The sequence below is a fragment of the Anser anser genome (assembly GCF_964211835.1).
Source record: "Anser anser genome assembly, chromosome: 8".
Lineage (NCBI taxonomy): Eukaryota > Metazoa > Chordata > Aves > Anseriformes > Anatidae > Anser > Anser anser.
In genome coordinates this window covers 20,444,627-20,466,817 of record NC_139728.1, presented here as the reverse complement: position 1 = coordinate 20,466,817, position 22,191 = coordinate 20,444,627, and the positions used below count along the sequence as shown (strand labels likewise).

Genomic DNA, 22,191 nt, shown 5'->3' with positions numbered 1-22,191 from the left:
TGGCATGGCAAAATATATTAGGAAGGCTTGGAAAGGTCAGTCACCAGCAACCTGCTAGCTGATAGTTGAGAATCAGCACTGTAAAATGCATGAGCTGCCTTTTGTAGTCTATTGCAGGAAGCCTTGGAGAGCCACAGATAATTTGCTTTCAATGATTCATCAAGTTGGCCCTTTGTTTCACTAATTTGAGTGTCAAGTGCAACCACATCATAAAGAATTACCAAGACCTGATAAGTTCCTTCTTATGTTGCTTCGTTTGTCTTAACAACCGGTGCTATTGAAACTCAACCCGCAAACTGAATGAATAGCAAGTATGCGTGCAGCATGGCCACTCTCTGAAGTGGGAAAAGAGGTTTGCTGAGCTGTCCGCTGACGAACCCTACATTCTTGTTTCTTTTTCCCTTCTTGAGAGGCAGCAAATGCTGCGGGCTGTGCCAGTGCTAGAGATGGCATTTGTTTCACTGTTAGTCCTCCAATGAATTAGTAAAGATAAAAAATGGATTTCACTGACTCCAGCCTTGAGAAAGCTGCTATTGTGACCATGGTTGAGTTAGCCTGCTGATCGTTTTCCCCTTAATGTGATCCTTAATGTGATATAGCTATAGGTTAGATGTGGAGCCATATATTAGAACTATTATTTCCATGAGTAATTTCAAGAGAAATATCTTCATGATTAGGAGATAGATTTTTTTTTTTTTTAATGCTATGCTGTCATTTTAATAACTTCGTAAGAAACCAGCCTTACAGCGGCTTGTTGTGCAGGGGCACATTTCTGCACGGGGAATTCCCAGAGCAAGAAGCCTATGTAAGTCCAGGTCCCTGACTAAAGTTTTTACAACTGAACCGCACACCATTAGCACAAAGAAGGGCACAATAAAAAACTTCAGAAGGCTGCTCGTAAAGTAAGGGTGGGAAAACGCCCGTCTTCAGCTACCGAAGAGGCGGCACGGGCAGCAAGCCTGGGAGAAACTCTTGTTCTACGGGAAAAATACCGAGGGAAGCTGCGATCGAAAGGCTTTGGAATCGGCTCGGGGAAAGCTTGCAAGGGGGAGGGCGGTGGCAGCGCCGCACCAGGAGTTGGGGGCGTCGGTGTGGTTCGGGAACGCGGCTTCCAAGCGCTGCCTGCCCGCTGCCGGGGAGCCAGCGGCGGCCGCGCGGGGGCGGCTGCGCGGGACGGGGACGGGGCTGGGGCTGGGGCTGGGGACGGAACCGGAGCCGCTGCCCTCCGGCGGAGCCCCGCGGCCGGGGGGAGGCAGAAGTTAACTTCCACCTGCCCTGCAGCCGCCGCTGCGCCGGCGGGAGGAGGCGGAGGCGGAGGCGGAGGCAGGCGGGGCAGCCGAGGACCCGGCTCTGGCAGCCCCGGGGGTCCGGCCGGCCGCGGCTCCCCCCGCATCCCCGCCACGGCGGCGCTTCCCCGGCCGAGCCATGGCCGCGGCATCCCCGCCATGCCGAGCCTAGCGGGCAGCGGGAGGCCCGGCGGCCGGGAGGCGCCCAAAATGAAGAGCCTGCTGGTGAGTGCCTTGCCGCCGCTGCTCAGCCCGGCCCCGGCGGGGGGGAGCGGGGCTGCCCCGGGGCCCCCGCATCACTGCCCGCGCACCCCGCGGCTCCCCGGGCTCGCGGGGAGCCGAGCGAAACCCAGGCGGCGGCGGCGAAGAACTTTCCGCCTGCTTTCTTTTATTCGTGTTGCTCGCCGTTCGGGGGATCCGGCTGTGTGTGTGTGTGTGCGTTTGAAGGAGCGTGCGGAAAGCCGAGCTGCTTAAAGGACGAGGCTGGAGGTGGCCGGAGGGAGCGGGGGGGGCACGACAATCCCCAGCACTCGCTCAAACGCACGCATGAGATGCCCGGAGGGGGACGGTGCATGGCGAGGAGAGGCGCGGGGGAGCCGGGCAGGAGGCAAGAGGCAGACCCGGGGGCTGCCAGCGGGGCAGAGGAGCGGGTCGGCACCGGGGGGGGGGGGAGGGGGGTGATCCACGGGCGCACTTTTGCCGGGGCTCTCGCAGCGTGAAACTTGCGGTGGGGAGCGGTGCACGGAGCGGGGCTGCCGGCCGGCCCCGCAGCGCTCAGCCGCCTCTCTCTGCCCCCCGCAGCGCCACGGGCTGGCCGTCTGCTTGGCGCTCACCACCATGTGCACCAGCTTGTTGCTCATGTACGGCGGCATCGGCGGCGGGGGCCACCCGGAGCCGCGGCAGCAGCAGCAGCAGCAGCAGCAGGTGGCGGCGGTGCCCAGCCGCCCGCCGGGACGCGGCCAGCAGCGCCCGGCGCTCCCCGTCGGAGCCGGGCTCCTGGAGGGCTACATCAGCGTCCTGGAGCACAAGGTGAGCCCTCTCACCGGGCACCTGGGGGTCCTGCGCTGCCCCGTCCTCTGAGGGGACAGCTGAGCTCGCCTCGCAGCCCACCGGGAGGTGGTGGGGGGCTCGGGATGCCCCCCGGCCTCGCAGCCAGCTCTGGCTCCAGCAGCCTTCGGGTGCTGATGCGCCTGGCCCTGGGTGTGTGGGTTAGCAGGGTCAGGAGATGGTGGACTGCTGGCAGGCGAGCCTCCGTGGTGCTGTTTTTTCTCCTCTCTTGCCCAGCAGAAGATGCAAGGTGAAGTGTTTAGGGTCTGGTGCTGAATGCTGGAGGTACACTACCTCTAGTGCTGAGGAAGGGTTAAGGAAGTAAGTTTAGTTACTGGAAGGGAAAGTCAATAGGCAGGTGTTTATTCTTAGCTGATTTAGTCTTGGGAAACCAAAGAGAACTGTAGCTCCAGCACAAATGACCTTTTCATCCTCCTCCTGGGAAGCAGAAGTTGTCAACCATAGTTTCCATTCTAGAAATCGAGGACACCTCTTTAATGGTGATCAAAATGATGTCCCTCCCCTTGACATGGGAATCATCAGACTGTAATGCCCGTGTATGAGAGATAGGCAGACTGAGCTTTGGTATCTCACAGGAGAGATGTAATGAAATAAAGTGAGCAAGGTGGCACATCCATGCTGAAGAGGTACTTGAGATTCAATAATTTTCTCAGAAGGCAGATTCCTCTGCCGCTCAGGCAGTGCTCAGTTTGTTGCGTTTATGTAGAGGCTCCAAGGACCCCCCTCTGCCAACCCCCCAGCTAATGTTTAGTATGCACACTTTACAGCAAGAATGGGAAAAACAGCAAGGGAAGTGAGGATTCTCAACTTTCTCATGTTTTCACATCCAGACTGACATCTTTCTGAAAGATGTGTTGTCAAACAAGTTACTGGGCTCAGTTTAGAGGTACTGTGTGAAGACTAGTGACTTTGATATACAGGGATTTTTATTGTTCCTTCTGGCTTCGCTTTCTATGCAAGAGTTATCTGTAGTGCTCTTAACACAGAAAAATAGCTCGTGATGGTCCCTTGTAGGCTTTATTTGCTTTCTTACATGGTTTCTTGGAAATTCTCAGATGCAGTGTCTGTCGGCTATAGAAGAAGCAAGCTTGGCCATGGGGCTTCCTAATGTGTGTACACCTGCTGTGTGATCTTTTGTAATTCTTTTGTCCTTCTTGGACTTGGCTGTAGTGATGAGATGTAAATATATATGTGCATGATTTTCGTAAGCTGTAATCACTGAAAAGGCATCTGTGGGGTTTTTTAGGCCATATATGTGCATAGCCATCTGACACTGGTAACCCCTTAGGACCATTTCTCCTGACTACAAAATATTATTAGAATATATTTAAAATCATTATTCTGTGATTATTATTTTCCAAGGTAATTTTAACGTTTCCCTGTGTTTTGGAAAAAGCTGCTTCTCTAGCTTTTTAATATATTGTATTATGCCCCCAAACCCACAGACACTCTATTTCTGAATTTTATTTCACACAGCTTGTGCCTTGCAGTAGTAATCTGCTGAAGCTTTAATAACTTTTCCACATAACTTCTGTGGGTCAAAAAGAAGATAGTGCAGTCCCTGCTGTGATCCCAGCTTGCTTTGTGTTATTTTAACTCACGAGATCCTGCAGAGAGCTGTGCCACCGTGGTACACAGAGCCGTGAGGACAGGGAGATGATGGTGGAAAGAAGGGCTCAGATTTGTCTCTTAATAGTGCATTTGTTTTAGTAATTTAAGAGACAGAGATATTTAACATGGATTTTGAATCCCAAAATACGTAGATTTCTGGTGGAATAAAAAATGGTGAGCTTGAAAATCCCAGACACTAATGGCTTGGAAAAAGAAGGGTGCAGGATTAGTGATGATGAGAGAAGGAGAAGGAGAGAGTTTGCAAGAACTGAAAAAAGGTGACAGATTTTCAGGGAACATGGTTCTTCGGTGGACAGTGAAGACTGCAGAGGTGACAGTTTGAATAGCAATAAGCATAAAAGTCCAGTCCAAAGTGAAAGAAAATGAAGTAATCAGGGAGATTTAAGGAACATTAGGAGAACTGCAAGAAGAGAGCAAGATAAACTTCTGTACCTGTGAGGAGGACATGGTATTTTAAGAGATGGGTCTGGAAGGAGATGAAAAGTACTTTGTGTATGAGGACAACAGGCTTGGAAAGGTAAGGGGAGGAGAATGACTTCAGCAAAGGTATGTGTTATTTTGATGGCACAGAGGTCACTGTGAAATGACAACAGAGGGATTTTTCACAAAACAGCTGACTTAATTTCTCACATAGAATCTGCACTTTATCTGCCAAGAAGCTGAATGACCATTTTGCAAAATTCATCCTTTGCATACAGTTCATGCACTGTTGACAGGAGTAGACTAGTTGTTGAACTCAGGTCTAGGAGCTAAAACACGCTGATAACTTTAGAAAGACTTCTTTGTTTGTTTGTTCTCTGGAGCCCATGGTTTGCTTTAATAGGAAAACTAATTTCGTGTTTATGTTCTTGTACCCCTTCTGATACCTTTAATGAGAGTAAGTATGCACGTATATGTAGAAGCTGATAAGTGATAAAGTTATTAATCCAAAATTGCAACGTGGATATTGTCATGTACAGAAGCTGTACTATACGGTTGCATAGACATTTCTCTTCAGGAGTAAAATTTAATAATTGTCCACCTTATGATATACCACATATTACAAATGCCTATCACTTCTAGCAGTACAGCTCATTTGGTAGCGCTGGGTGATAATGTATGAAGACTGTTTCCCAGAAAATCAAGGTACTTAGTAAAGTACCAATGATTTTAAAATATAGCTTGCAATTCTGTAATTACCAATTATTTGCCTCCTTTTATTTTACATTCAGTAAGAACTGTAGTTCCTCATCCATCCTGTCAAGATAAGCAAGCAGTCTCTGAGAATACGGCTAAAATACATAATTGTCTTTTTCCTGGGTTGGAGAGTCTTTTTGCAGGAGTCTCTTGTCACTTGGTCAGATTTGTGATGTTTTGTTCTTAGTGTTTTGTCTTTATGGTTTTTGCAAGCCTTTTTCCCTGAACGGAGAAGCAGAGATCAGAATCCGTTTTCTTAGCTTTAGCAGCCTTTTGTAGTTTAGCACTGCAAACTTCATTTTTGTTGAACTGAGCTCTTAAGGAATGTAGAATGGCAACCGATTCAGAGGTGGGTTCTTGGCATTTCACCTCAGCATGTCCCAGACCAACAGCAGTTGACAGTCACTGTTGATGGATGTTTGAAATGAATTAATATCCTTTTTGTTCCTAATAGTCAGATGTTTATATCCTAAAAACTCTCACATTCGGAACAGAAAACATGGTTTGCTGATGGCTGCTGTTGGGGGGTCAAGGACTGAAGCGCAACAGAGATGTAGCAGCTGCCCTACTTCGAGGAGCTGTTACTGTCTGCAGAGGCACGTTGGCAGAGGAGCGCTGCTTAGCTTTTGCATCTGCAATTAGGAAGGACAAGAGTCCCAGACTGTCAAACTAACATCTTTCATGAATTCTTTGAGTGTAATCCTGAAATTAAAGAGGTTTTGTCATTGGTGTCAAGGGAAGCAGAATTATGCTCTTCCGTAGGGAGGCATGAGGATAAGACTTTCTGCTGATTTATCACAGTGCTGGCAAGAAATTACAATGCTAATATTTTTAAAGCAATTACTGCATACAAATAAGGGACTGTTAATGAAAGTAGGAAACCTAGCACTATTGCAAAACTTGCAAGAAATAAATATTTAACCATTATATTACTATTCTGAAATGAATGTGAGAACATGTCTCTGGATAGTTAAAAAGCTTTTTACCCGGTATTGACTCAACAGTTGGTACTACGAATAAAATACGAGTTTGTCACATGTGTAATTGAATAATATTTCAAGCCATTTTGTTTCTTAGAAAATAATACAAAAAATCAAAATCAGTCTTGCAGACAAAATGTACGAGTTACTAGAACTCTGTTGAAATACCTTAAGAGAGCATGGAGACCAACATGATAATATAAGAGATCACAATGTTTTCTTAATTTATGATAATGTAAATCATCATATGCAAAGAAATCTTTGTGATCCCTGTAAATTAATGCAGATCAGAGAGTGGTGTAGTTAATGAAGTGTTTGAGGAAGAGTCATTCTGCAAATAGTGCAATAGCTCCATAATATCTGAGACACACTAACTTGTTCTCAGATTAAGCTGTTTTTTTCTAGCTTAGTAAACTTTTTTTCATTTAGAGGTGGGGGGTGCAATCTCCCCATGTTTTATGTCCTTTTTAAGGAGTATTAGAGAGAGACAGTTTGGAATTTGAATTTTACCTAAGTAATTAAAGCATTGATGTTTTGGGGCTGAATATTTAGAGGGGGTCATTAAACCAACCTTCACAACTAACCTATGTGGAGATGGGAAGGAATGAGGGTTATAGCTTCTTTGAAATTAATTTCTCACAAAATTGAAGGTATCTTGGGACAAAATAGCTTGTCTTGCCTGAGGTGGGCTCAAACACACTGAGTTAAACTAAACCATATTCCATGATTCCATTAAATGTTCTTTTTTTGCTTTAGAAATTCTTACCTGTAAGGGAAGGAGCATAGACTTTACTGTGCAATTAAATATTTGATGGAGTTTTTATTATAAGAGAGATCCACAAGGGGGAGACTTTATTCTGGAATAACTTTCTTGGGGGATACTCACACCTGCCAAAAATCTAAGTGAGGTGAGAGTCCAAAGAGCCCCTTGGTTTTGTTGGTTTCTTGGATATATATATATGTATATATATATATATATATACTTGTGTGTGTGTACTGTAGTTACCTTTTCTTCTGATAAGCTGTAAGTTCATTACTGACAGAGTAAACAAAACAGTAAGACTATGACAATAGGAGAATGTAACTGAATATACAGACATACAGTCTGAGACAATTATATTTTACCAGATTTACCCAGTGTCTGAGTAACAACTATCTTGTGCTTTACATTTTCTTGCTTTTGAGCTACAGCAGTAGTCTGCTTTTTCAACCTAACAAATCATTGTTCTGATCCTTGTCTAAAATTTCTAGCAGCTTCCGTGTTCACCTAGTGTGCATTACGGAGCACACAACAATGCTGGGAAATGATGGTACATTTTTCTGTTTTCCAAGTTGCTTGGCACCTCTGCGAAAAACCAGTAGTCCTAGCTTGGCACTGTTCCTACTTACAAGATCTTGAAATATTTTCAAATATTATTTACATAGAGCCATGAGTTAGCTGTGCAGGTTATGCATCTGTTTTATTCAGCTTTTTGAAAGGGGCATCTTCTGTAGTTGGACAATGTTTATTTTTAGAATTCTTACTCCAGTGTCTGCTTGAGAGAGAATATGAATGTTGGCTGTCAAAGTCATAAAGCCAAGTAATATTTTACAGTTATAATTATTGCCTAATTCTTTCTGAAATGAGTGCCATTGAAGATGGAATCTAGCAGAAGTAGTGGCTCCAGGCTGAGATGAGGACCTGTTGCTTGAAAGAAATGTCCGAAAAGAGTACAGGTACCATTCAGATGTCCCTGAAATTGAAAGATGTTTGGTATGCATCTAATATTTGCTGGTTTTACATTAATTCATGTAATGTGATACATAAAATCCTACCCAGCCACAAACTAGCCATGTTCTGATCATTTTTTGGTTGTTGAGGAGATTAAGCAGAATAAATCATTGTCATTGTACTGAGAACAGAGAAAGCACTGGAGTTTACCCCAGAAGAAGATCTTGCCCCATGTAATTTGTGACATGATCTAAAATTGTGGTATACCTTAAGTCTTTCATATAAACTGAAACAAAAAGATTATTTCAGAGACTGTATCACAAATTCTTGATGATTGATTTCAGTACAAGCATAAATAGTAGATAGATGGTCAGGTCAAGACAGTTAATGCAGAATTGTATTTTAATTTTCTTACATTTTGAAAGAGTCACATCTCACAGCAATATCTGACACCATGAAATTGGTCATAATAATTATCTTCTTTTTACAACTGACTCAGACAAAGTTCTTATTTTTTTTTCTTCCTAGAAGAATTGCAGGAACATGAAGATGTTTTTATTTATTTTGTGCTTCTCATTTTTGATTGTTTCTGGATTACATACAGCCTTTCTTCTGACTCATGGAAAATGAAGAATGAGTAAATATGTTCTTTCCAGTTTAATGAATGCCCTTTGCATCATATTTTAATAAGTGTGAACGGCCTGTTTCCCTTATCTCATTCCCTGTCTTCTTTTAAGAACACGAAGAATTCCTCATTTGGTGGATATGCAAAATACTTCCAGACGGGGAATTAGTGACACTTTGTCTGCTAGGAAGATTTGCATGTCTTTCATGCAAAACCTGTTATTTTTTTTCTTTTCGTTTTCATCATTAGTTTCAATGACCACATTTATATTTCCAGTACGTGCCTAAGTATATTACACTTCATAACAATTTAAATTTACCATGTTACGCACTTTTTGCACACTGTCTTTCACTGTGAGCATTTTAGGCTATTTCCATCTTCCTGTGAAGACAAAGTGCTCTTTTGAAGGGCGTTAATCCTTAGTGGAAGCAAGTGTGAACTAAATGAGATTTTCAATGACAGGAAATGTAATTTTTGTTCACAACTGATGGATATCTCTCAATAGAGTTCCTTAAGTTTTCCCTTTCTGCTTGTCCTGGGGCATAAGTGGATATTGAGTGCCGTCCTAACTGTGTGATCTTCAGAACAATAGACTGCAGGTAGTTTCCTTTCCTCGGTGACCTTCTTTATTAGTTTAACCTGTATTGCTCAGTAATGCTCTGTATGCACATCCTTGATGCTGAGGTGGCATTGATACTGAGGAACTCAGTGTATTAATTTAACTTCTAATTAGGGCAATTATGATCAAATCAGCAGTCGTTTGGTGCTGATATAAGCAGATGTGACAGCACAAAAGCTACTTTGAAGGTGAGATGGAGCATCATGATGTTTCACCTCATCCCGTTTCACCTCCTCCTTAAGCAGTCTCATCACTCTTTTGCTCCAGCAGTTAAAGCTAAAAGTGTTAAGACCAGGTTAATTACTGAAGTTTGCTCTCAGCTGGAAAAGCAAATATTTTCAGTTCAGGCACTGCTATTAATTGTTCTCCTTTGTCTTTCTGAAAATATCCAAATACGGTTAAGAATAAGAGTCTCATAGGATGGGAGGGGACAGATCGAAGCTGTAACCTTCAGCCTTCACAGTCTGTTTGCAAAATGCAGATGGTGAAGTGGAGCTCTGAGGTGCCCCCTGATGGTATATGAAAGATAGAGCTGGGCCCTGAGAAACATGCCGACACGTTCCTGTAGGAAATACACAACATGTGAACTGAGATTAGGCGAATCTGGTAATACTTCTAGTGCCTGGACTGTATGCAGAGAGGTACATGCTCCCATACAACGTGTGTATTAGCTGTGGTAATACTGAATTCTGACCGGATCACTGTAAGAAAACTTTGGAAAAAGATTAGGTTAATTTAAAATACGGAGGGGGGTAAACTAGTAGAAGTAATAGATTACTAGAGTATTTTTTTTTCACAGTGATGATGAGCCAGTGCAAAATGTTCATTGTCTAAGATAAGGGAACAGCAATAGGCTTACATGGTATACAGGCAGCATAGATTTTTTTTTTTTTTTTAGTTTGGATTTAATAATTTAGACTGTTGTAAGTAACACAGAACAAGAATATATAAATGTGTGCTTTGTCATCTAATAGAACACATTAAGACTTCATTGCATTTGTAGAAAATTTCCCATCACAGAATGGGTGACTTGGTAAGAAATAACCCGGAAAAGAGCAGCAGTATGTTTCTCAGTAAACAGGCAGTGCATTTGTATTATGCATTTTTGTTTAGCAAATATATTTTTATTTTACTATGTTATTAGCCTCCTGAGATATTGTCGTGAAGTTAATATTGCAAAAGCAAAATATTCTGTAAAGTTTATACCGTCAGCATTAAATTAGAGTATGTCTTGCCCTCAGCTGTAGCAGGTCATAAGAGTAGATGTAGTAACACTCAGCAGAGCATCGGTATATCTCTAAGGAAAAGAAAAACTCTACAGTGAAAGTTTGTGCAAATGTACATCTGTATCAAGCTCTGTGCACAGGAAAGTTAAAGGCAGCTGCTATGGTTCAGAAATGGCTCTCTGAGAAATAGGCTTCTGGAGACTGCGCTCGTCACCAAGGCACGCTCTTCACCAGTTTGCCTGCATGGGATTAAAACCTTTTGTTCCAGTTCGAGACACCAGGACAATTTGTGCAGATAGTGACATGAGCTACATCCAGGCTCATTGCCTTCTAAACTTTCTTGCCTGCATTGCATTCTCTATGGATAGGCGTTTTTGTTCTGTGTCAATGAAATTCACCTGCATGGCTTGTACGAACCATAAGCATCTGAGGGAGCACATGATGGAGGCAGCTGACAGGAAGGTGGCACGTTGTCGTGGGGTAGTAAAGTGTGATGCAGAGATCCCAAAGCTAGGGGGGGCTTGGTCAATAATTCTATACAGTGTAGTTTGAGACAGGCTTGTTAGCTTGAATTTGAAATCAGAATTGTCACACTGAACCTGAGCAAATAAATCCTGGCCTTTGGCAGCAATATTTCTTCTGGAGCTGTGTGGGCTCTGCACCATGCTGTCTGCAGCACTCAGGGTCAGGATAGGCTGCAGCTACACTGAGGGTCTTGTGAAAGGTGGTACCGGCACGTCCAGAACATTTCTTGACAATTCTCAGGTGTGGTGCCAAGGACTGAAACCACATTTGCAGTATTAGCTGTTCTTTAGCTTTACCCTTCTAAACTATAACCACGTTGTATTTTGCAGAGATTGAACATTTGGCTAAAAATCTGCTTAGAAAACATTATGATTTCCAATGTCTGTCCATAGTCCTTACGAGAAATCTTTTGACCATTTGCATGGAAGCACTGCCCTCCCAACCTTTATGCAGAGTACAGAGGCTCACGGGCAGTGTGTGCGCTGTTGTACAACCTGTGCCGTCCCTTCCCTGCTCTGCTGTAGCTTACAACATGCCTTCCTTGGGCCCATCCTTGAGGTACTTGGCTAAATTTCATCCCTGGAGATTAGAATAATGACAAACGTGCTCCTAAATTTTGTTGCTGTCCATTTTATTCCTAATGCTACTGTAAAAGGGTTAGTTATACATACCTCAGCATATTGGTTGTCTCTAAACTAGGAACATAAAATCTCAAAATACAGCCAGTGGTCTGACTGCAGCTGCCAGAGTAAAGCAGAATTAATGCTGCCTGTCCTTCTCAGCAAATTGTCCTGTGCCTGGATATTTGTAGGTAAACTCCTTTTTTTTTTCTAAAACAAAGCAAACCAAATCACTTTATATTTTATTTAGATTATTTTAAAGAATATAAGTGTTAAGAAAGAAATTACCATTATCGTTGATGACTATCCAAAATACATTTTACAGATTAAAAACCTGCGGCAAAGTCACTGCCGTTGCCATGCGTTCAGCTACTTGTGTATTCTCTTTGTAATACCACTCCGGCTTTCTTCCTGTTTTTAATACCAATTTGTGAGTCTTAGGAAGACTGGGTCAGTTGGTTATAACATTGCTCACATTGTCCACGAGAACCACTCGCACACGAACGGGTCCATGCGGAAGAAGCAGCACTTGAGTGAGGGTTTCCCCTCGTGCCGGGTGCCAGCTGACACGGTGTCGCAGCATATGGCGGGGTGGGAGGCTGCCAGCAGACGGGCGCGTGCTCTGCCCTCCCTTTGAGCTGCTTGGAGATGCGTCAGCTCCGCTCTGGCAGCTGAGGAGCTGCAGTGAGCATGTTGCTAAGCCAGAACTAATAAGCTTGACGGGGAGGCAGGGTTTATTATCTTGGGCTCAGCAGGATATTTAGCATGGTTCTGTGGCTCGTACCATAGAGCTTCTGCGTGTCCTACGGCCTTGACTCACAGGCAGAGCTTGCTCGTGGTTGTACTGAGCATGGGCAGCGTTTGCTTGCACCTCCCTGCTAAAACCTGTACTCCACATCCTGGTGGTTTCCTCATGCTCCTCGAGGAGCACAGGAAACTGCACGCTCCTCAGTGTTCAGTCAGAAGTGTGACGTACCTCACAGTACTTGTTACTTCAACTGTGGTCCCTAGAACAGACTGCCAAAGATACATACATAAAAAGGTTGTTTTTCAGCATTTCTCTTTTGTGCAACAGACTAATATTTTCAGTTTTTTGAAATGAAACCCTAAGCTAAGTTCACAGAGCACAATTTAATCATCTAATTTAGGACAAATTCTGCTGATTTCACTGGGCACATTCTTATCAAAGAAAGATTTTAATTGTGTTGGTTTAGAAAGTCATGTTTGAAAATCAGGCTAAGGGGTTTTTTTGTTTGTTTGTTATATAGCTGTTTCTATACACCTAGACAGGTTATTTCGTTTGTAATGTGTTTTCTTACCATGTACATTTCATTGGAAATACTGACAACTGCACCTTAATTTCAGTCAGTGAAGAAATTTTTGAAGATGATAGGATATTTAGCAATATCTTCACTATCTAACATAAGACTGAGCCTTAATGGTACTCTTCCCATAGCTAATTTTCATATTCATAGATTTAATTTAGACTTCTCTTTTAATTTTTATGAATTGCCAAAAGCTATGTTTTTTAAAAAGTAGAATCAAAACTAGAGCTAAAGTCTTCCTTTTCCCTGTATCTGTGCTGTGTCTCGGTGGCAGCACAAAGAAGCAATGAAGCTAGTTACAGATATGCTGAATATTTGTTCTCAGTAGCAGTGTTGGTGTATCCCTGATGGTTTAAGGGCATAAATGAGGTACTTTGTGCAGCTGGTAGATATGCAGGAGGGATAGCAGGGCCAGGAGGGTTTCTCTGGTATTAATGTGTCTGATTTCTGCCAGCACAGTGATCCCTTTTGATCTGCAGCAATTTGTGCAATACAGAGCAGCTTTCCGGGTATCTTTAATTATGCCTGTCGACATTTTGGCCTGGAAAGTGGAATGAGGCTTTAGAATCACCTTTCACTCCCAGCTGTGCTGATTTGAAACTTCGCACAGCTTGTTACCCAGCTGTAAGTGTAAGGATCATGTTTCTGCTCTCATGAAAGACAATGAATGTACAGCACCTTGGGCTTCAGTAGAAGGTGCAGCTGGCTCTCAGCCTTTCTGTCAGAGCTCTCAAGAAGCAGTAACAACATATCATATACATACATATGCATATTACCTATAATGACACATATCTTCAGATCAAATCTAGGTTGGAGATGATTCACAGGACCTGAAAACCTGTCTTTCATATTGCTATGGTGTACAGTGAAACTGCTGTGTTAGGAGCACCTTAGAAATCGAGCTTATGCTAAAAACACCGACAAAGCCGTAATGCTTATATCAGTGCTCTCAGACATATCTAGAATAAATTGATTGATGATATCTTGTACCAGCTTTATTAAAGTTTCTCAGAACTGTTTTTTTTATAACTGTGCTGCTTCCTAGGGATATTTTTCAGTGTGTTATGAATATGACATCTCCTATTTGTAGTGCATAATGTGAAAAAAATGTTTTAACATGATGATTAGTGTCCTAACATTTGAACTTTCAGGTACGATGGTTAATTTTCACAGTCAATAGCAAATTACAAAAGAAGATTAATTCCACTTGAAAGTGCAAGAGGTGATCTCAGCTGTGTCCTGCTACGTCCAAGGACCAGTGGTTATTCAAGTCCTCAAGACTTTGTGAATTTGAGTGCATGCTCAGAGAAAGTGCATGAAAACCTTGTGACTGAGATCTGAGGTAAAAACTAAGGACAGCTATAACAGAGCAGAGTGTAAGCCAGTTTAGCTAAAATTGCTGTCCCATTGCCTCTTGAGCGTGGATGATGAAGTTGCGTCTACTCTTTTTTATCGGAATTGCTTTTTGTGTACCAGTCTGTGCAAAGCACTGAGACTTTGAAATTCAAAATAAAAGTAATCTTAAAAAAAATCTAATTCCTTTTTGTTTCCCTTTGAAAACAAATAGATGTGTCAATTTTTTTGTTTCATATCCCATATTTTACATCAGTAAAAGTACTGAAAATTACATTACACTGTGTTTATTAAAGCTGTGCTCCTACCCAGTAATACACATAAGACATCTTATACTGCCTTAAGGATTAAGTTAAGCTCCTTTGTCAAGCCTGTTGGTATGGCAGGACTGTTAATCTTTAACTGTCAGACTCTGGTGAGATCCTTCTTTAGACTGAGGCCATGTCTAAGTGCAAAAAAATTAAAAAGAATCAACTCTCCTAGTATTTACGCCTTCATATTTTTGCACAGAGCAATCAATAAAAAGAGAAGCAGCGCTAGGCATAGATAGTCCTATAAGAAGATTGCATTTCAAGGCCCTTATTTAGCAGCATCATAATTTGCTTTATGTTTATGCTTGTGAAATATGAAGACAAAGTTGACAGAAGGTGTTCAAAATACTAAATTCATGAAAATAAGACGTGCAGTGGGTGACAGCCCATTGAAAGGAGGACAGGGGAAATTGTGTGAGCCTAGTTTTTCTAATTAAAATTCTATAGAGTTGTCTACGTTATGTTCATGTTTTATTACATCAGTAATTACTCTTACACTTTCCTTTCAAATTACAGCATTAAGTCACAAAAGAGGAAATGTGCTATAGTTGCAGCATATTTCGAGAAGGCAAGACTTGAAACAAAACCGTATGAAAAGAGTGGTGAAGCTGGGAGGCAAAGTTAAATTCATCGTGAGGGATTAAACCTAATATTTTAGCCCCAGCAAGGTATAAAATTGGTAATAAGGAGCCACAGTGCTGTGCTATAGATATTAGATGTTTAGATTTCACTGTGGATGCCTGTACTGTTTAATAACTTCAATATTGTCTTAGCTAAAATTTCTGAAGAGGATTCTAAAATAATTATCCAATAATAGCCAAGTAGTGCAATTTGTGCAAATATATGTGATCATGAAATTGGTAGCATAATCATCCATTGAAATGATACAGGTTGAACATTGCAGCAGTAGCAAAAAATTCTACAAATAAGCTTTTTGGCATGGAAGATGCCTAAATAGTACTTTTCTGATCAGGCCATATTTTTTGAAGTAATGGGGAAAGAAACCCTCAACAAATAAAAATTTTCTATCTTGTTCTTCAAATATAGTTTCAAGTGCCTGTTTTTGTATTTTATACACATACAACCTTCCCATTTTCTGAAACAGGAGGTCCTTTCCCTCAACTCATGAAATAATAATACTTTGTACTTACATATCACCTTGCTTCTGAGGATCTCCAAGTGCCATAGAAACATTAAATGGAGACTCCTGCCTTACAGTACAGGCGTATTAATTCCTTATTACATAGGGGGATAGTGAAACAGAGGAAAGTTCAAACCATAGTTTTGACCTTGAGTGCCCACTTAGGAATTTCAGACAGGAATTTGAAAAGTGCTGAAGTGTTGAAAACCATGGGGACTCAACCTCAGGATAGGCCCACAAGCACTCACTGGAGATTAACTTGGAGTTACATACTGTGTACTGGGGCAGTTATGCACCTGAAAATGGATTCAGGATACCCATCTGCTGTGTGGAGCTGCCCAGCAGAAAAGTACTGAAGTGCACTTTCAGTCCGGACCTTTTGCTTGACCAGAATCATGGTGAAGGATAATTTAGCACATAGAGAAAAGGTAGCAAAACAGAATGCAATGTGTGGATCTTACAGGGAAATGAGGCGTAAAGGGCCTGAGTTCCTGCTCCAGAAACTGTTAAAACATGTTTTAAACAGTTCTGCCACATAAGTGGAAGGTTACAGCGTTACCTTGTAACTTTCCAAAGAGGTTTTCCAATCTGTTCTACTGAATTAACTTGCCCAGGCACCTCCAGCCCCTTCCTTGTGTGTGGCAATGCTGTGTTGGGTGTCCTGGGCGGCCGCCAGGTTTAGCCCCTGCCAGAACGTGGTCAGGCAAGCAGGAAGAGTGGCACTTGAGCACAGATTGAGATCGTAGCTGAACAAAAGGCTTTTGAAGACCACACTTTTGGTTTAGGCTTTCAGGTTCTGTGGAAATGTCATCTGTGTCTGTGATGCTGAGATCTCACTCTAAATTAGTATGCGGGCACGTAAATAAATGACCGGATTTTCAGAGCATGCTGAACCACATGCATTTCGCAGCAACTCTGGTGACCTAGGGCAGGTTAACTCTTTGAGCGTGGTATTTGATTTGCACAGCAGGGCTGCACAGTATTTTGGGCGGTAATAAACCGTAATGGGGCGTGCAAATACAGGCACTGAACAGCGTTAAATAGGCACCCTCAGGTCTTTGACTTAGGTCCTTAGAGAAGCAGCATATTCATCAAACTGGCACCAACTACTTATACAAAGTTCATTAATTTCTTACGCCTTAAAATATTTGTTATATCTTTTATATTTTATTATATTGTGCATTTGATATCTATTATGTGACATAATATCAAAATGTTTAATAATCAAGTGAATTTCACTGATGGAGAGAAGAATTATGATAACATATCTCAGATTGTTACACTTTTTGCATATTCAAGTAAGCCCATCATATTTAATGTAAAGAAAAATAAAATCCTTACATAACTACAGAAGAAGACCAACAAATAGGGTGATTTAAAACAAACTTGAATGTAAATGTTGTGATTACATAAAGTACTTGACTGACAGTATTGGATTTTGGAGTCTATCACAATCCTATAAAACACAAACAGTTTGGGAAGAGCAGGAAAATTCTTGCTGTATACCTGGAAACATTCTTTAAGAGCAAAGGTAGAAGCACTCTTTAGGCTGCCAGCTCAGTCCTTAACCTCTGTATGAATGCTGACCCAGAGTTTCCCAGGGCATGGAATTGCATAAAAATCACTTGTGGTGGGGCTGTATTTGATCTTGTAAGCGAAAATGGTACATCTTCTGAAGATTTATAGACTGCCAGGACATCCACTGAAGGCTTAGTGTTTATGTAGCCCTCAGTTTCCTGTGCCTAAAATTTGCGGAACCTATAGAGCAAGTGCAAATTACAAATACAGATACAAAAAGTTTAATTATTTTCTACACAGCAGTAGTTACATACAAACAACTAGGTACAGGAATACAGGATTTATGGAGTATCTTCTTTGGAAAAAATACAGGTCTTTTTTCAGGCTTAACATTACGCAGCTGACATCTAAATGACCTCAGTTTTCTTTGCTTTCTGTGGATTAGGAGTAAATATTTTTCTCTTCCCTTTCAGTGGGTGAAAATGAAGATAAGACAATTCTGATCTTCTCATTTAAAATGGGAAGGTTGGAGAACTGCAAGCAGTGAATTCTGTTATCATGAATAATAAAACTGCAATAAAAGCTACAGTGGCCAGTTTTTAGAGTTAAGGTGTACTAACCAGGCCATTCCGATCAGGTACTGAATTACACACATTCCTGCGGTAACATAGGCTAGCTGCCTGACTCACAGATGGTGAAGTCTGACAAATAATCCATCAAGTGATGGTGAGAAGAGTCTCAGGAAAGGCAGCCTCCAACAACTTTTATTGTCTTTATTAGAATCCATCATTTCTTGTTGTGCATCTCCTAATGTTCTCATATTGCCAGATATTCTTCTTACTTTCTAACTCTTTGTATTTCTTAGGTGAACGAAGCATAGCATTGGCTGATTAGGGCCATTCCCACATGCTGCTTTGCAGAGCTAGGAAGAGGCACACGAGGTCAGAAAATGCTACGAATGACATGCTGTTATTCAAAGAGCCCAGTCTTGTTTCTGCTCTAACTCCATGGAATTCTCCCCTGGAAATCAGCAGAAGCAGGATGAGTACCCAAGCTTGCAGCCCAGTCAGTTGTTGTTAGCAAAGGCTGCTGGTGCAGCGGGCTCAGACCTGTGTCCAGCGTCAGCTGCTGATCACCTAATAGCAGGCCTCTCTTATGTTAGGGCACAGATTATTTCCTCATTCTGCTCTGAAGTGTTGAAATCTGTAGATCAATAAAATTTGAAGACAGAAGGGCAAATACCATGCAAGGTCAGGTTCTCTCTGTCAGATTGATACATGTTAGGGAAAAGAGTGGGAAGCTGCAGTCTAGAGCTAATAATAGGTCCCAAAGACTTCCTGAACGCTTCTAAAAATCCTTGCATATAGGTCTCATTGTTCAAGGAGCAAGAGAACTCAGAAAACTACTACGGACATTGAAGCCATGCTGCTATTACAGAGTTGGGCTGGGGGAAATAATGATGTTATTCTAAAATGTTTTAGGATTCTCTGTGTTAAAGGGTGACAGCAATAGAAAGTGACACTTGTCTTTGTATTAACAGTTCTAGGTTTTAATAAAGTACAGACATTGGCAATGCTGATAGTTGCCTATTATTCTGATGGTGTCCATGCAATGACCATTTATATGGAATTCCCGTTGGAGGGTTAATGTTTCAGTGGTTTTCCTCAGATCAGAGGAAATCTGTATGGTTTTATGAGTGGTGCCAGCATTATATTAATGAGGGACATTGAATCTCTGCCTTTTCTTGAAACTAACGCTAAGCTCAAGTCCCAGCGGTGCCCTGAAAGGCCAGAACTTCCTTTCATAAACCACTGACCTTTCATCGTGATTATCTTTGTGAACTGGTGCTGTCTTTCAGTTAATAGAACTTGGTAATTGGGGAGCTAAGAGGGCTAAAATAGAAGTGACAGTTTTTGCTGCTGGTTAGATGTTAATGTGAGTCCTGAATGCCTTTTAAATATGTTATTCTAAATCTGAGGAAATGGAGAAGAGCGCTTCTATGTATTAAAAAGGCTGGGAATACAAACAAACAAAAAAACATTTGTCTGATGAGATTGAAGAATGTGTCAGTCAACTTGAAACCAGAGATACAGGTAGAGGAGCCCTTTGTGAATGCAAAAATACGATGCCTTGTTATAATTCTATATGCGTTTTTCAGAGATTTGGTACTTGAACTACAAATTCTGTTTGTAAATGCTACCACACTGAAGCTGACTTCTGGTTTAGTCCAGTAGTTGAGACAGAGAGAGAGAAACTCAAACAGGCGAACATTTCTGGAGCTGTACCTTGTTTCTCCTGGACCCTGGTGAGCATTCAAGCAGCTCTATGCTGTCTCTAACTCTCCTTAGGCACCCTTTGTAGTGGAAGCAGCATTTAAAGGAGGCAAGTTATAATTTGGCTTTAATGAGTGATGTGTTTGGCAGTTCATTTGCTTTCTTAATAAAGAAATGAAAATAGTGTGACACTATGTGAGAACTTGTTAACTCAAGGCCATGCAAGAAGTGACTGCTACAAACAGACCTTGCGGTTGTTCCTGGCAGTGAACTAATTGGCTGCGGGGGCAACACAAGCAGGACACGGGTACAGAATGGGGTGCTAATTCCTGGTACCATTATTCCTTTAAGCCTTCTTACAGAGCAGGTGCTGGGGTGCCAGGTACTTGCAAACACAGGACAAGCAGACAGTCCCACGCTATTGATTGTTCCTTTAATATGATGTACTGAGCACTTGCATAACTCTTCCTGAAGTGCTTTGAGCTCTTTGGGTAAAGAATGGATCAATGTTATGACTCTCAGTTTAAAGCTGGAAAATGAAATTCCTAGTGATAATTTCACTACAAACTAGGCAACCTGTGGGTTCGTAATGATCCACAGGGCTGCTGCTTAGGCTAAAGGCAGCCTGCATTGTTTGCTTGGGGGTTCTCTATTTCTTGTCCTGTGGCTGATGTGGAGGAAGCTGGTGCCTGATTGAAAGGTACAGCCCAGCTAGCTGGAGGGGGGCTTATTCCACTCACACCTGCACCCACACTTGCTGGACCTGCTGCCTGTCTGCTCCAGTTGTTAAATGAAAGGCAGTACATTCTTACTTGTTTAAGGAGACTGACTTACAGCCATGAAATGGGATAGAGAAAGAAATTAGATGTTTTCATTTTTCTGTTAAGCATTTGTTCTACAAAGTTGCATAACTGAGTGTAGGCGCTAAATCCAGGCGAAACAGTCTCATCCCTGGAAAACTATGCAGAGAGCATCTCATCTGAGTTGTCTGTATTTCACATGTGATTGCCTTGTTCTTTTTTGTGGAACAATTTGGTGATTTTACTCTACATAGCATATCTGACTGCAAAAGCAGCAGACATTCTTTACCTCCTTTGCCATTTAATCCAGTTGTGAAGTCAGCAATTTTGAAGATATTAGGGAGGAGACGCAAGATTCAGTATTTTCTCAGTGATAAAGCTTTTGGAAGGATTCTTCCAGGTTTTAGAAATGACTCAGTTGTGCTGGTTCAGATTTGCTTTTCAGAATGGTTCATCTTGTTATTTGCAATCAGAGTAAGAGTATGGAGGGAATATATAGTGACAGGGTATGGGATGGGGTGCAGAGGAGAAAAGTAATTCACCTGCAGTGAGTTTGTAGTACCAGGTGAATCTGGTTTACAAAAAGAGAAGGTTTGTGTCTTGAAGCCCAGTGCTGAAAATATAAATCACCTTTTAGCTATATTGTAGCTGTGTTTACCTCAAATTATTTGATGCCAGAGGTAAAGTGAAACACAGTGAAATGCTTGTTTTGAAGTCAGAGAAACTAGATGCTTGGTCTTCTTTCAGTAAAGGTTAAATCCTGCATTGGAATAACGGTAGTCTCAAAAATACCAATTGTACGTTATATATCATCTCAGTATGACATTTTTTTAAAAAAATAATCTTTTTCCTGTGTGTTATTTCCTCATCTCATTGCATCTCAGTGCGGTCTGTTGCTGTGCATTCAAATGAAATGTACCATTAAGATATATAACGCTGAAAACCTCTGCCATAAAGTCTGGTGAGACACATTTTCCCTTTTACTAGTACACAGTGATAATGAAAGTCTCTAATCTTATTAGTTCAAAAGAACCACCACACAGCACTAGGGTGCTTTAAAAAAGCAAGAAGCAGAAGAGACATGATTAAGTTTGTAGAAATAGGAAGGAAAATATTTCTTTTGAGGTAACAATGCACTTACACGAGATCGGTATTCATGTTCTGGAAGACAATAAAAGATCTTTGTTTTTGAAATTAATTTGCTTGTGTCCTGCATGAAAAAACTTAGTATTCTGCATTAGTATGTTTGTGATACAACTACAAAATAGCATGTTGATAAGTTCTATTTGTAATTTGCCTTTCTGTCAATATTCTTTATGCTGTTTGTCTTCCCACCCTCTGTGAGTGAAGTGGTAACACCTGTTTAGTTTTTAGCCACATCATTTATGATTATTCTCAGGTGGGTGTTGCTGCTCTTGGCAAGTACAGAATCTATGGGCTCTTCATAGACGTGTTTAGTAGGTAACATTATTGTTTTATTCAAACCTTTAAATTTGACTGATGAATTCATCGATATAGTTTTTGCAAAAGTCAGTTAAATCCATTTATTTGATATTCTGATTTAATTGCTTGTGGTAATGCTGTTTTCCAGAAGATTAAGCATGTGCTATAGAATCTAAATTCCAGTTTTCACAAGAAAAGTGCTGATGATTTCAGTGTTTGATTTAGATAGAAAATTAAGTTTGATAGGGGACAGGCAAGAAGTAAGAAATAAATGTCAGACCAACTCTTCATGTATTTGTTATTCACCTGAGCAATTTTACTGTCTGGTTTGTAGGTCCATCCCTTGTGTCTGGATGTCATAAGTTCTCTTATCCCTTTGTGCTACCCTTAAATTTGTTTCTCAGCCTCTTTTGTTGAAAACATGAAAAAGGCTAAAAGGTCAATCATATTTATCTTAATCCAAATTATTTTCAGTAATTGTATTTTCATCCCTCATTGATTCTAGTGGGACATAATGCATTGTATGTGCCCTAAAAGCAATATAAAATACAAAGTACTA

General features: G+C 41.5%; 1 protein-coding gene across 2 annotated transcripts in view; it reads left to right on the top strand.

Moving 5' to 3' along the window:
* The first annotated feature begins 783 nt into the window (after window positions 1-783).
* Window positions 784-22,191, top strand: part of ST6GALNAC5 (ST6 N-acetylgalactosaminide alpha-2,6-sialyltransferase 5) — a 72,625-nt gene continuing 51,217 nt past the window's right edge. Inside the window, exons 1-2 of one of the 2 annotated variants that reach the window (XM_083846524.1) lie at window positions 784-1,511; window positions 2,088-2,315. In XM_083846524.1, the coding sequence (XP_083702650.1) occupies window positions 1,446-1,511; window positions 2,088-2,315 (294 nt within the window). In that variant the 5' untranslated portion in view covers window positions 784-1,445. Of the gene's footprint in view, window positions 1,512-1,536; window positions 1,894-2,087; window positions 2,316-22,191 lie in introns of those variants that run through there. The other variant, XM_083846525.1, reaches the window with a different exon arrangement.